Consider the following 15,829-nt stretch of genomic DNA (forward strand, 5'->3'; position numbering starts at 1 on the left):
AGAGCACCTATGTTAGAAAGTCTTGATCTAAGAAGTTAATTCAGATGATAGGTGACTGGTGCCTGCAAAGGGGGAGGAGGGGAGAATGTAGGGAGGGCCACCCAGAGGGGCATGGAGGTGTCATGTGGGGGGCGGAGGGGCTCATTTTAGCAATTAAAATGTTGATGGAGGCATAGGGCAGCAGTGCACCTAAGAATGCCATTATAACGGATTCAAAACAAACAAAGGGATGAAGGTGCTTCTGATAGTTTAGTTGCTGGGGTTTTTTTTGCCAGAACACTACTGTAAAGATTTCTGCAAACATGCACAAAGTGCAGACACTGGGTGGAAGGAGGATGCAATCATCATGCAGTGATATTGAAGGGATTTGTGGTTTATAAGGAGAACATGAATCTGATTGTAATGATATGGGATCCAAAGGAAAATGTTCAGAGATAGAAATCAAGCCTTCTCTTTCTCTTTCAGTACATCACTCCTAAGCATTGCTAGAGTTTGCTTTGTTAATTTCACCTGTCTCCCTAATTGTCAAAGAGGTCATAAAGGAGCAGGACTTGTCTAAAAGGACTCCTAAGACATTTCGCTGTTTTAAAGCAGAAGTTGCCAGTTAATAATCTTTCTGCAGGTGTTCTAATGCTTCATCCTGCCAGAGATTTGGGGAAATGTAGGTGGGTTTGGGGTATTTGGGGGGGGGCGGGGGGGATTGTTAGTTAGTTAGTTTGTTTTTAATTTGGCATGCTGTATTTTGTGATGAGACTTTTGCACACTGTGTTGTGTTTTGTGTGGTGCTGTGTGCGCTCTCCGGTGGGTGGGTGTATCTGGTGACGAGACTTTGGCACGTTTGTTGTGTTTTGTGTTCTATGTGCTGCGCTGTGTGTGTGTGTGTGTGTGTGTGTGTGTGCTGATGAGACCTTGCATGGCGGTGTGATGTGTTTTGTGTTCCCTTTGTTGTACCGTGTTCCTTTGTCTCCCGTTGTGTTTTCTTTTGCACTCTTTTGGGTTGCGTGTGTTGCTGGGCGTTGTGCTACGCTGTAGGCTCTTTCTCTTGGTGTGTGCATGTGCGTGGCTTTGTATTTGGCATATTGTATGTCTGAGTGCTGTACCCGTTGTGAGTGCGTGGCATGAGGTGCGAGCCTCTTCCCCGGCGGTTGTGTGGGTTACTTATTTTGCGTACTGCTGTGTGTTATATAGAGGCATGTGTTCTGTCCTGCGCGCATATCTGCTTGTGGGATTGTTCAGTTGTGTTGTGTTCTGTGCGCTGTGTGCACGGTGCCCTGGCCCATTCTATGCAATAGAAGTTATCTTTGTGTTGTATTGCTTACGGTGTGTGTGTGTGTGTATGTGTGTGTGGCCTGCCTGCCTACGAGTAACTCCTTCCCTGCCCCGAGGCCACAAGGAACCACGTTTCCATGTAGCTCTGGTGGAAACTGGTCGCTGGTTTCCTCCCCCAGACTTTCCCTGACAGCCTGATGTACACAAACAGCGGCTAGTTTGTGACACTTGCTCCACACAACGAGGGGCGATTTTACTGGCAAACAAACTCCACGTCCGACCAGCCTGACAAGGTGCTTGCAGATCCTGTGTAGACAAAAGCAAGCGGCCAGGATGGCTTTTTATCTGCCACCTAATGAACCCAAAAGCCGAGCTCTATCCGCATGGCCGGCCCTTCCTTCTAGCGTAATAGAGTTGATCCCTTCAACCGGTTTTTGTTGTTGTCTGTCTGAGATTATCTCTGCTGGAACCGCGAAACCCATTAATTAAACAAGTTATTAGGATTTAATGCCATTCCAATTGGCCTTTGAAAAGAGACAGCAGTGTTAATTACAGTGCATTAGAACTCGGGGCACAATTATACTTATTACAGGATTATCAAGACTAGTGTAAGGTTTTCCTGCAACAGATAAGAGCTGAAGGGAGAAAGGAGGGGGGTCTGGGAACAATAAAAAGAGAACAATTTAATTAATTGAAAGATCAAATCATCTTCCTCTATAGACTATATTATCCTTCAGTACAGGGTACCCGTATAGATCCATTTCTTATCCTTTGCCCTTAAGTATTTCGAGAAAATAAGCTTTATTTTGGCCCCAAATTTCACAATATAATTGTGGAAGGATACTTTGTCCTTTGTTAGTTAAGACTGAATTCTGCTCTTTCGGGTTCTTAACGTCTATATTTCATTTTGGATACAGAACAGCACTTCTCAAGAAAGCAGTGGAGAAATATAGCACTAGCATAGCCTATCTTGGGGAGAGACAGACACTAAAATGATCTCTCATGTCACAGAAGCAAGCAAGCACAATAAATTCCCTGTCAACTATTCTGCTACACAGGGGTTTACAATTCAAATGAAATAAAAGCAATACAAGATATTACTCTCCCTGTGTCTTCTCCGTTTTCAGGAACAACGTATAGTTTGTAGATCGGATGTATGGAAAACACCCTTTCCACCAAGATCCAGTTTATCTTTCCTCCCATGTATCACACAAGGCAGAATGTACTGGAGAGAGAGGACTTTATTTTGCTGTTTGTTTTGTGTGAACATTCCCAGAGTCCCTTGCTTAAACTCTCACCCTTAATGAGGGAGGCGTTATTAGACTGCAGCTTCGTCTCCACTTAAAATCGAAGATCAGAGAAAATGATCAAGCCACCTCGAATCCCTTTCAAATCGGAGGCAGCGCCATAAGTAAACACATAAAAGGCAGAAGAGAGAAGGGGGAAGCGTCTTTCCCACGATTTTATTGGCAGACTTTTTGGGTGACTGATGTTGGAGCTTTTAAGATTTTTTTTTAATCAAATAAGATCTGACAGTGTTCCTAGCTAGGCATTAATGCCTCCGCGTTCGCACGTCAGTCACCTCTAAGCGATTTGACAAACTCCAGATCTCTTAAAACGTGCAGAGTTCAGATCATATTAATTCCCCAAAAATGTTTTGATTCAAAGTAGTTTGTATTTTATGTTGCCAAGGGCAATCGAAAAGGAGCTACTGCCGATAGCCTGGCCCCTCTCTCGTCATGGCCCAGAGGCGATAGCAGTATTTAAGCTGCTTGAAATTAGCCTGGGGCAGGAACGATGGATGATCACAAAGCGAAACACGAGCTTTTTTTGGAGTTTGCCATCTCGATTCCATAAAACGGCGGGGGCCAAATGTCACCGTGTTGGCTTTTTAATCCAAATAGTTTGGAGCGGGGCGCACCCAAGCGGTGTGTGCTTCAGACGCAGGGGGGGATGGGAAGTGGGGCGACTAGCAAACAAGCCCCCCACAAATCAAACGCGAAGCAGGCTCTTCTGCTGTAAAATGGCAACCTAGCGAGGAATGCAAAAGAGGAGTCGATAATAATGAAAGCCTGAGACATTCACTAGGGCAAGTGTGAGAGGGGAGGACGTGGGTCCGGGTTTTGTTGTTGTTTGGTTTGGTTTTAATGATTCAAAAAAAAACCCACAGACGCCCCCTGTAAACAGAAGCTTCATTTCTTCGAGTGATTTCTTTTGAAAGAGACGATGTGAATATTCAACTTTAAGGCAAAGCTCCCGCTCTGTATGTACAACATTAATATGATCTCTGCAGAATTTGGTACTCAGAAATATTAACATATCAAAGCAGCCGCCCGAGGCTAGAGAAGCTATCGATACACGAGCAGTAGGTAAAGTAAAGATTATTGGTTCTGATGGTTAGAGTAGTGGAGCTCCGGGCTATACCCTGCACACCATTAAATGAAAGTGATAGCATGGGGATCTCTGCATCAGAATTGGTGGCAAATATTTTATCTACCGAGTAATTATCTCGCCTGCAAAAGTCTTTTGCTTTCCGTGGCTCATTAAAGAAAAACACAAAATCATGGCACTAAACAATGTCCCAGACAGCCAGGACCTACAATGTCAGACCTGCGTTCGGAGAAGGATTTTAATGTATTTGTATTTATTATAATTATTGTTCAGGTTGATAAAGAAAACCGCATTGCCTTTCGATCCCCCTTCTCTCCAGAACAATAGAATGACATTTTTCAAGGGGAAATTACATGAGGAATTATGTCCTAAAATCAATCAATCAATCAACTTCTTTCTTTCTTTCTTTCTTTCTTTCTTTCTTTCTTTCTTTCTTTCTTTCTTTCTTTCTTTCTTTCTTTCTTTCTTTCTTTCTTTCTTTCTTTCTTTCTTTCTTTCTTTTTCCAAAAAGATCAGCCAAACTTGTTTTTAAACGATATATGATATATATGTATTAACGAGAAAAAAAAATTGACATGAGACATTTAAAATATTAGGGAATTCCAGAATTGATATTTTCCTATAGATATATCGATGGAGAAGATGGGATGCTGTACAGCGCTTAGCATGGGATATTTTTAGTATTACTAATTCCTATCGCTTTTTCCGAAGTCGGACAACATATTTATCATATATTTTGTTATATATTTGAAACTTATAGACTAATCTTTGATACCTATCGCCAAGAGGTAACTTGTGTGTAGCTACAGTTCAGCATTAGTTCAGTGGAGGGAAAACTTTACATTTCCATGCTGGATTTCCTTTACTAGCGATCTTTAAACTCTTGAGCAACTTGATCGCTTTTAAAAAAGAGAAAATCGTGACTATAATCAGCCACACAGGTAACTGGTTAGCTCCTTAACCGAGAGGCGGAAATTTACTAAACCGGAGGTAAGCAGAACGGATATTCGGATCCTCTTTCCGGACAAATAATACGGACAGAACCCCCGGTCTATGGGACTATAGTTATTCTCTTTGCTAACGAGTCAGCTTCCAAGAGATCCGATTTTGGTTCAGAAGCGAAAACACTTCCTGAGTCAGAATTAATATGAACTGAATTCAGAGGAGAAAGAACTAAGGGAAAACAGGCGCGTGTATGCCCTTGTAATGGAGAGACCGCATGGGTAGGAATTGCCAACATCCCACCTCCATGTGTCTAATCACGGACAAACATTCTCCGCAACTCCTTAAAGTTTCAACCCACCATCCTTCTCCACTCCTTTCAGAGGAATGGTCCCCTCAATTTCCCTGCCTGTTTCCGACTGGTTTGGAGTTTTGCTGCTCTGGTTCATAGTTTTGCGAAATAAGAAGTAAACGCAACTTTACCTAGCGGGGGATATAATTTAAACGGCGGAAAATATACGACATGTTATAGAACAGCCCCCAGTAACAACCCCAGATGCTAGCGAAGGAAGAGGAGGACGACTGCCATTAGTGGAGCTGTTCTTTCAGCACCATCCTTGTTAATGACCGCCCTACCCGTCATCTACAGTCCAGAGAGCCTTGAATATTACCCTCTCACTTGCTTTTTAGTTAATTTGTTTGTTCTTTCAGCTGCCACGTTAATACTAACAGACCCAGGCGTGTTTATGGTGCTGGGTTTCATTGCTAAACTTTATATTATTGCTACAATGTTTTAAAGCAAATCGATCTTAAAATATAAACGGATTCAGTTTTTAGCCCGCTTCCCCCTCGGCTTTTATTTTGAGCTAATCGTTCCCTCCCACAACCACTCGGTCAAGATTTCGCTTGTTCCTGGCCACTGAAATGGGAATTTCATTCCGTGCATAAGATTTTAAAATCTGGCGGAAAAGGAAATCGGAACGGTTCACGCCCTGTGTAGGACCCCACGTGTAATTCTAGAAATTGTCTTGTTAAATGCAATTTCAGTAGCAATTCGATCCTGGATGCATTTTGTTTTTATTTAAATATATGGCATGTCCCGGCATCTGAATAATAAAATTTATTCGATTTAAGTAACACCTCACCTAATAGTGTGATGAAGAGCAATGGACTTAAAAAACCCCCAAGAAGCAGATTAATTAAGGGAAAGAATAATATTTTCCAAGAGACAGGGTCTTTGACAAATCCCTTATATTCGTTTCATTCGGAATGCATATATTTATGATAAGCATTATTTTGGGATACAGCTTGTAGCTGTATTGGCGTTGAATATATGGGCCTCAAGACAATACAGCCTACCTTTGCTTCTCTTATTCAAAACACATACTTTTCACAAATAGTCCTAAACAAGATATTCCTTAAAGAGAACAGAATCTTCCGGCTAACTTGGATTCAGGGTATTTTCAGTAGCAGATGGCATAGAGGACGTCTTTATCCAGGCAATTAACTATTTTGGCAATCACAAATTTTTCAACCTGTCTGGAACACCGAGTTATTTAGTACACTGATTCTTCCCAAACTCTCCCGCTCCCCATAAGAGATCAGACTGCAGAATATAACAGCCAAGCACTAGAAAGTCCACACATTTCTAAATTAAAGCGAGACAGCTATTTGGTGGGCGATGGGGGTGAAACAAACAGAAACCTCGATTCACCTTTAATTTCGGATAGCTGCTATGAAATGAGATGTTTGTAAATTACTGATGCACATCAAGACAGTCCATTAGTTTTAATGTGCTTCTCTTTACATAGTTATCATCTTTTTTTTCAATATACCTGTAATATTCTGCACAACGGAGAGAGAGAAAGACATGGGGTTACTTTTTTAAAACGAGTAAAATATAGGAAAATATGTTAACCTGCTTACCTCTCCTTATCACCCCACCTTGGCTGTTCAGTACTAGCCCACACTGGGCCTCCACCGACCCCTTAAATTACGAAAAATAAGCAAAAATCAGACACAAACAGACATCAAAACTCTTTAAATAAAGCAGCGTTTGTTTTAACACGGAGCTCGGCCAACAACAACAGCAAAGGCAACACACTTCTAAAATGGGAGTCAAATTGCCTGACAAAGTCTATACAGTATCAGGATAATCCCTTAATCTTCCACTATCCTAGGAAAGGTATTTATTATAGAATAAGTCTCAAGGTTGGTTGCTATTTAGACATAATTGTTGCATAGATAGATAGATAGATAGATAGATAGATAGATAGATAGATAGATAGATAGATAGATAGATAGATTTGAAAAGTCCATACTGTCTCTCTGTATACACTCATATAGCCTGTTTGTAAGTGTGCATAGTGAATACACAAAATTCCCCCAAATATCTATTTATCTTAACAAAAAATTCTGAGCAACAGTGCAGCTATCTATGTATACAGAAACGTACACTGTGTGTACAAACACATACACACTCACACAGCGTCCAAGAAAATGTGTGTGTGTGAGTGTGCTGGTATATCTATGAGGAGTTTTGTATTTCTGCATGATTCTTGCTTATACTTGCTCTATTACTCTTTTATTTTATATTCAATTCCGCTTTTCTACATATTTTTAGTAGGAACGATGGAAATGATGGAATCGTGGTTTTATTGGTTATTTTTTTAATAGTGGGGGAAAATACACCTTTTGGCCCAGTGGAAATGTGGCAAAGACGCATTTTCTTTTACAAACACACGAGATATTTGACATGAAAGAGTCCTTTAAGGGTGTTAACCTACTCAACAGCCCGTGAACAGTTAAGTAAATGCGGAGGGAGAGCCGGTGCATAATAAAAACCTCACTTTACAAAACAACCTTTACAGTCCTGGCTCTCTCCCCCAGTTTCACCATATTGGCGCTGGCCTGTAAGACCCTGCTTTTCAAGGCTCTTTCTTATTTTAAGTGTTCTGCTTTAAAGTGATTATGAAATCAATATGAAAAAAACGTGGCGACTGAGCATAAATTAAAGCGGTGACGGGAAAAGGTGTGACAGTTTCCTTTGTTGTCCATGGAAAATCTTTTTAGGGGACTGAAAGATGCCACTCCAGCCTCAAGACTGTTTGCATCTGTTAGGCTGACTTAAACCGCCCTCTAAACTATTGGACTTTCACTTAACATTCTGTGCGGGGGAAGTATATTTACATTTGTTGCATTGGAAATGAGGCATATGCTGATGAACGTTTCAAAAAGAAAGACGAAGGGGAAGGGGAAACTGTGGAGGCCACAATTTTGGTTTGTAGGACTCCTGCCCGCTCTATTTCAGCCGGCCACCAAAACACCTCGCACTAAACGCCACGTGAAATTAACAAGCCTGAAAGTGTGTTTTGAAGCTACTACACATATACAAATTCTATGCCTCAATAGAGTATCCTTTTCTCTCCAGAAAAAAAGGGGGTGAAAAATAAGTGAAAGGGAGGGTGCCAAGAGGCAAGGGGGGCGAGGGTGTTTTTAAAATGAGTTTTGATCAAATAATGAACACCCCTTCCCCCGTTTTTTGAAAGCTGATTATTTTTAATTTCTAATCAAAATGAATCTGGATCTGCCAGATTAATCGAATTTTATCAATCCTGTATTATTATTATTACTATTCGTAAGGGAACCATGTTGTTTGGTCGGATGACACTGTATACATGGCCAGTTGAATGGCACTAAGTCGAAAATTGGATAAACTATGGTGCTCTTTTGCACAGGACTTAGGCATTGTCCACAGCCTTGCAAACGTTCTTAATCCCCTCTTTTGAAAGATACAAGGCTTTGTGCTCGGAAAAGAAAAAAAATTGTACAGATACAAAAAAAATCAGCAGCAGACGCGGTTATAAAAAGGAGTAAATAGGTTTTAGTTGGGCTAAGAAGTGAATGGCAGATTTTGGTGGGGGGGGGGGTGATGGACATACGGGGAGCCTTATGGAAAATATAAAAAAAATGCCCAGCGAATATGCAATTATTTTGTGAATTTAAATGTAGACATTCAAGATTTATGGAGTTTCTCCTCCAAACGGATGGAACAGTTAAGATTCTTTGGTTGGTACTATTTTTCCCCCTAACTAATGCCTTGCTCCGAAGTAAATGGGGAGAAAAAAGCTTTTTAATGGGGCGCTTCTTAGTTCTCCAAACTAACACCTATGGATGGGGGAAAATAAGCACAGTAAATACCCTTAAATCCGTCTTAACCTGGCCACTTCTGGACTGACCATGGCTCCTTAGTTTGGTTTAAGGGAAAGTATTTGTATTTTACCTTTAAAATACGCATAATTATAAATGACAGTTTTAAAAATATATTTTAACTTGGGACAGAGAGACGGCTGGAAATGAATTCTAAATCGACAGCACCGGATATTTAGTTGACTATAAACTAGGTTATTATCTGCGTAGGTAGAGAGATACAGTGAATAGACAGAAAGTAGATACATAGATCTGCATCCATACCTATGTATTTCAAGACCTTCATTCTTTTATTGACATATATTTATTTTATTGTATGGTATATTTTTTGCTTTAACATTTCATCTGTCGTCGCTAAACTACAGACTATCTACGGGACCACATTAGATTTTTTTTAAAAAATATCTCCTAGCAGAGATACTTTTTCGGATGTTCTTCTTTCTCCTCCCTCGGTCTATTTGGATGTTTTTACGTGTCCCTCTGATAGTGAAACATACCCGTTTACTACAAAAGGGAGAAAAGGGTTTGCGGTGGATGATTTCGTAGTCATTTCGAGCGCCTTGGGTTTGGAGGGGATACGCAGAAAGATCTCCTGATTAGTGTACCAAACCTCACGTATTAAAGCGGAGCCACTGACAGTATTAAACCAGGTGTGCAGTTATTTGTCCGGCAAGAGCGCTGCTTGCTTTTGGACCCTGGAAATGGTCCTTATGACTCCCTCCCGATAGATGTGATCGGGGTGGGAGCGATCCTGAAGTGGCTGGGAGGAAGCCCCAGCGAAAGTATATCGCATGCTATTTACCTGCAAATCGTCTGCTCCCGAGGATGCAAGACCGAGGCTTGGTCCTGGCAGGAGTCTTTGATCGGGGTGCATCCCATATTGGGATCCATGGCTCATAAGAGACAAGTCGTGGCGCCGGTAAGCATCTAAGCACCCCAGCTCTCGCCTCTGCTCGTCCAAGCAAGAGGATTTGAGAGCCCGGGCGTTGTGCAGGTTAATAAAATCGGTGGGTTCCCCATGGTGGATCTGCTGGTAGTATTGCTGCGAGTGGTGGAGAGAATTCAAGGAGTACGCGTCAGGGTTGACGGCCGGGTGGCTGTGTTGGAACTCGTAGTGGAAGGATTGGTGATGAAGTGGGGTGTACTGGTGATTAGTGGAGAAATACGGGGAAGCAAACTCAGTGCCGGTGGTGGAGTAAGTTAGAGGCGAAGAGGAGGAATAGGCGACAGTTGAGTTGGCCACAGACTCCAGACATCCAAGCTGCATCAAACGGTAGCTGTTTGATCCGTCATGACGTATCTGAAAGGAAGAAGGGAAAAGGAGACCCCAAAACTGGAGGTTTGTCATTTAAAACACCGTGCGCGACTCTTCCAGGCCCTCTCTGCTGCATCGCTTCCCCCCTATTAAAAGCGCCCAACTCCAAGCCGTACGGAGGTAGTTTGCGCTTGGTGTCATGCAGATCTGTTAAAAAAATAAAGGACCCCCCCAAACCTGCCTGATTGCAGTAGAGCAAAAGGAATCCACCGCGCTGAAATACAAGGGGGAAAAAAGGGAAAACCACCAGCACAAAACTAAGACTGATCACAGCTCTGCTATCAGGGAGGGAAACAAAAAGTCAGCACACAGAAGGGCTTTCACCCCCAGAAGGGGAAAATCTCGCCATTGTGTTCTCTAGCGTTTACATATCTAGCAACAGAACCGCCACCTTCTTGTGTTTGGGACCCTGGATTCTAGCGACTCCAGCGCATTTCCCCCCTCGAATGTTCCCAGAAGAAGGCGATGCTCCGTCTTGGCCACATCTTCCCCTTTCTGGCGAGTTGATTATTTTCCCCGCAACTTCATTATATGATTAGGGGTCTTATTCTGGTTTCGTGGTGGCAACTGTTTTAACGTAGTAATGAGTTGCTCTTGCTGGTGACAGATGTCATAACGAATTTTCGCCCTATACTTCTTTAAATTGTGTCTGAAGCCAGATTATAATTAAATGTAACGGTCCAATATGGATTATTTTTAAAAAAAAATACTGGAAACAACCACAGAGGCACACACGCTCACACCCATGCACCCATACACACGCGTACACACACACACACGCACGCACAAAATACCTCTGCTTCGTGGACTAGTCCTGGAAATGTAGTTGACATTTTTTGGTTCTCCGAAAAAAAAAGGCGCAGGATAAAATTCCCTCTCAAAAAAGAAAATAAAATTAAAATAAAATTAAAATATCCAAACTGCTTGAATCCCCGCCCGATTTTTTAAGTCTATATCTAGGAGAGAATTTGCAATGTGTCTGCATAGATTAGACCGCTTCCTTTTCCATGCACCACCTTAAAAACCTGTAGGAACAAAATTTTCCCTCTGCACAAAAGCAGCTCCCTGGATCAGATTTTGTACTTGCTGGGTATTTCTTTGGCTGATGTCGTAGGTCCCTTGGTAATATAGAAGTTTTGAAAATTAAGCATCAGCACTGAGAACTGGGAGGACAATAGATAGAGGAGCTTCATCCCAGGAGACAAGGAATAAATATTGTATCTTCGCCTAATAAGGAACTGTAGGCTCTTTCAACATTTTTATACAGTTTTTCCTCCACTCTTTAGAATTTTTTTTTCGTACACAGGCTTATATGGGAGGTAATCTGATCGAAGGGGGCATTTTGAACACATTTTATCGGGAGGCTATAGATCTAATAGATATAGTAATCTATACTAACTAAATCGTCATTTTAAATAGGTAAGTGTGCTCCTTCCTGTTGGTTCTACTGCTTTTAAATACTGACCAAAAGAAAAGATTGCACAATCTCGGGGTGTTTCCTTAGCTGTATTTTTTTCTAAATTAAAACAATGTTGTTGGGCTTGATTTTTTCTTACATTTATTTCCAATTTAAGTCCACCCCACACCCCAATCTTTTTTCCCCATCCAGGTTACCAAACAATCTTAGTGTTTTTAAATACCTTTTCAAATAAGTAGCTAGTCTGAGACTATAAAGCATTATTGCACACGCACACAAACACACACACACACTAAATTACACACAATGCTACATACATACATATATATGTGATACATAAGGGGAAAATGGGGCCGTGTGAGAGAAAGGTGGACCTTTTCCCATTTAAATTAGTTTTATTTTTTATTTTTCAAGAAGTGCTATTACATTTTATTCGTGGAAAATTAATTGAGGCTGGTTAGCACTGTATTGCACATAGGAAGGTTTTACAAATGAATTTATTTATATACTTGTAGTGACATTAGTCGTAGGAGTTTTCATGCTGGGTTGGGGCTGAAACACTGTTGTTGAAGAAGAAGAAGAAGAAGAAGAAGAAGCAGCAAGGCATATTTGGAATGGGAAGTATCAAAATATAAACAAACGTTCTAAATCGAGCACAATACTGGAAAGTTGCAAATGTTCTGAGAAAGGTATTTGGCCAAATGGCATTTCCTGATGATGTGTGTCTGCTGATGGCTAGTTTCCACAAATTACAAGGCTGGAGTTAAGAGAGGGTGTAACTCGCTTTTAATTGCCCTTTAATTTGGTTTGCTTTCAAGTGTTTTAGCTACGAAGGTGTCTTAATAATAAGCCGCAGGCAAATAAGCATGTGGCTTTTTTTTTAAAGGTCTAGCTTTTGGGGAGGGTTTACTGGTATCTGTTCATGCAGGCTAACAGGACCTGTCATTCATCCCTCTTTTCTTTATACAAATGGACAAAGGCACACGACTGGAATTGAAATGCATTGTCTGAGATGGAAAAGTGCGATTATGCAGGCGTGCACAGGGGTCAGCAGCAAACACTTTCTAGCACTCCCACATTTTATTAGCGGGTTCATGTTGGCAGAATTTTCTCATCTCCCCCCCCCCCCCCCTCCCTTCACTCTTCTTAATGAAAAAGGAGGGGGGGGGGTAACAGGCAGGAAGGACGTTTTATTTACTTTGTTTCTTATAAGAGGGAATGTCGACACTGATTATTCTAACGTAATGCATTGAAATATCAAGGATCCCTTTTCTTTCCCCATGTTTGATAGTCAGGGATGATTCCACATATTAGATATTGCGGAACCTCTCAAAAGTCTGGTAGGCAAAGCCTGAAACAACGTGGAGTAAATAAATAAACTAAACTCTCCTTTAAACTATTGACCTGCTCCCAATAAATGAAATATATGTGTGTACGGTCAATACATGAGCAATAGGTCATATACACCAAAAGTTATGATAGCTTGAATAGATACTTCTGATAGATGTAAACTTTCTTCTTCTTCTTCTACTTCTACTCCCCCTACTCCTCTAATATCATCCAGACAGAAAACTATCTCTCGACACCCATCCAATATCAATATTTTCCTCACAATTATTAATGCCTAAGGATGTTATTTTTGTCCTCTACGTTTGTTTTGATTATTGTTTCTCCTCCATCACTATTTATACTAAAGAAGTTGCACTTGTTACAAAGCAAAAGGAAAAGCGCGATAAACTAAGGTGTGCATGGAAACACTGCGATATGAAAAACGTGGATGTGAGTCTATTTTTATAAGGTTAAACAGAGTTGTCTCTCCTATTAATCTATGTATGTACATCCATTTCTCAGATCAATGTTTTTAATGAACTATTTCTCCACAGAACCCATCAGCCTTCTATTTATTTATTTTGAAAACTTCCATACGGGAGTGGGGGGGGGGGGGAGAGTTATTTTATTTTGGGTTCGGCTCGGCTCATGGGCTGCCGTTACTTTTTGCACCCCAAACAAGATGTAACTGACCCTTTCGGGTCACATGTATAATTTATTTAAGTATGACCCAAGTTTCCTAAACAAGGACTGATTCTTTCAAGTACGCACCCCCCTTTTTTTTGCAGATACAAACTAACACAGTTTCCTCGCTGAGATTTAACAAAGAGAATAACTCCTCCTCCCTTCCCCCACCCCACACACGTGCTCAGTGGCAACTAAACCGAACTATGAACCTAACTTGTCCTGCGGGGGAGTTTTGATCAATTAACCAAACAACCACCAAATGCTCCTGTCTGGAGGAAAAGTTTAAGAAATCAACGTGACATATGCAGGCGCTGGTCAATTCCATCTGTTACGGTTGGTTGTGTCTCCTATGCTTTTACTCAGGAACACGGCATGTAGGCAGTTTGTTCTGAAGTCACCCCAAGCCCCATTAATAGGCCGAGGCAAGCTGCAGATCTCTTGTTAATTACTCTAAAAGAATTCCTTTCAGGAAAGTTAATTGGCATCTTTCTGTTTTCCTATCATCGCCATAAGCTAATGGCTCCAGCAGACTTTGGCGTTAGGCTTAATTGAATTAACTGGGTAAATTATTTAATAGAGCGTGCTCTCCCTTTGACGATCATGCAAAGGGTTCATCCTCGAGGAGAACCTAGCCTGATGGTTGGCGTAGGGCTGGTGAATTTCCAGAGGAAAGCTGGGCAAGCCAGACTGGATTTCTGAAAACGTGCCGCTTGTCTGGACTCATCTCCATTCATCGGGTAGCGCACTGAACTGTGTAACGGGAAGCTTGGTCTAGTTGTCTGGCGATCGTACCACGAATAACTGCCCACAACTGTCCAACAGATTGGTGTTTGACCTAAAATACTCTCAAGTATTTGGAGGCCAGCCTGGAGTTCATTTTTCCTCCCTTCCCCCGATCGTGTTCAGAGTCCCTGTTCATCTGACAAAGTGGGCTGTGCTCACGATAGTTCGTGATTCTTTATATTTTGGTTAGGACTACTGGTTGGTCTTAAAGTTACAGACTAACACAACTGAGGTTGGTGGGTTTTTTTAACACACACAGGAGTATTTCTTTTGATGACAACTCATGAGCCTGCTCTTACAGCCTTCACTGGTGCGAACCTCTCCGAGACTAGTGAGAGTTTTACCCTAGTGAAGCCGAGAACGTCCAAAGACCAAGAATCTTTACAAAGGGAGTTTGAGCATGAACAATGCGATGAAAGACTCAACGTGGATCCCCGCTGTTAAGTCCTTTTGTGAGCGTTGTAGTCACACGCCTGCATAAGAAGGGTCTCTCTCCTTCATTGGCTGACAAAGGCTGTTTACCTTTCCCCGTATGCTTGCCTTTCCCCGTGGCTTTTATTGCTTCTCAGAAGTCTGAAGGGTGTGAGCTTCGAGGAACTTCCCCTTAAAAGAAAAGGCATTTTCCTCGAAGAGAGCCCTCGGACATTTCTTTGTCCACCCTTCTTTCTAGCCTCGTAACCCCTTGCTTTCGGGAACCCCGTTGTTTGGGACTCTGTCTTATCCACCCTAAGATTCTTGCCAATAACTTTGACTCCTTCCTGGGTGAAAAGTGGACTTAGAAGGGTAAATCCAAAGAGCATCACTCTGCAGGCCGGAGTCCGGCCAACTTCCATTCTCGTGGTGCCTTTGGCAGGTTTGATATTCTTATTAAAGATGATTATTCAAGATCCTAATTTAAAACGGCATCGGTGGTTTCCCCCCTCTTATTATTCTGGGTGTGTAAGGGGCAGGGCGAGGGAATAAACATTGGCCCGCGATTTTCCCTAGCTTCTCTCGAGGAGACAAGTTAAAGAGCCGTTTGCAGAGTTTGGGGCTGCTGCCGGCCACGTTAATATTTCTGGCACAATTTGGCCTCCTAGCAGATGAACATGTGTTCCCGCTCCCCGCCCTTTCCTTTTGAACGGCAACTAACCCTTTTGCCCGCCACCACACTCCATGGTCTGTGCGCATCTGTATTCTGCTTCGACCCAGCTGCCGAGAGGCACATAATAGGAGAGGGGAAAATGCATCTGCTAGCAATTAAAACCTCTGTGAATATATTAGTCTGAAATTAAAGGGCATAACTAGTGTCTCCAGTAATTTCTTTGATAACCGCAACAATTGTGGGTTTTCTTCCACGCCAAGATTTCGACTGTGATGCAAGGGCGACTGTTCAAAGCCATCAGCAAACATCTCTGGTTTGAACCTGGACTCGATCAATATTTTCGTGCCAAGAAGGGTGCTGCCTGCGTCACCCAAGGCCGTGTTTTAGACGGACTCCGGAGTGT

At 42.0% G+C, this 15,829-nt stretch overlaps 1 protein-coding gene across 1 annotated transcript in view; it reads right to left on the reverse strand.

The window, feature by feature from the left end:
* The window catches only part of TFAP2D (transcription factor AP-2 delta), a 58,927-nt gene extending 48,768 nt beyond the window's left edge, over nt 1–10,159 (reverse strand). The window contains exons 1-2 of the mRNA XM_006137022.5: nt 9,614–10,159; nt 6,529–6,589 (exon numbers count right to left, since the gene is read on the reverse strand). Coding sequence (XP_006137084.2) covers nt 6,529–6,589; nt 9,614–10,159 — 607 coding nt within the window. The remainder of the gene's footprint in view (nt 1–6,528; nt 6,590–9,613) is intronic.
* Between the last annotated feature and the right edge of the window lie 5,670 nt (nt 10,160–15,829).

This window comes from Pelodiscus sinensis, chromosome 3, assembly GCF_052426305.1.
Source record: "Pelodiscus sinensis isolate ZL-2025 chromosome 3, ASM5242630v1, whole genome shotgun sequence".
Classification (NCBI taxonomy): Eukaryota; Metazoa; Chordata; order Testudines; family Trionychidae; genus Pelodiscus; species Pelodiscus sinensis.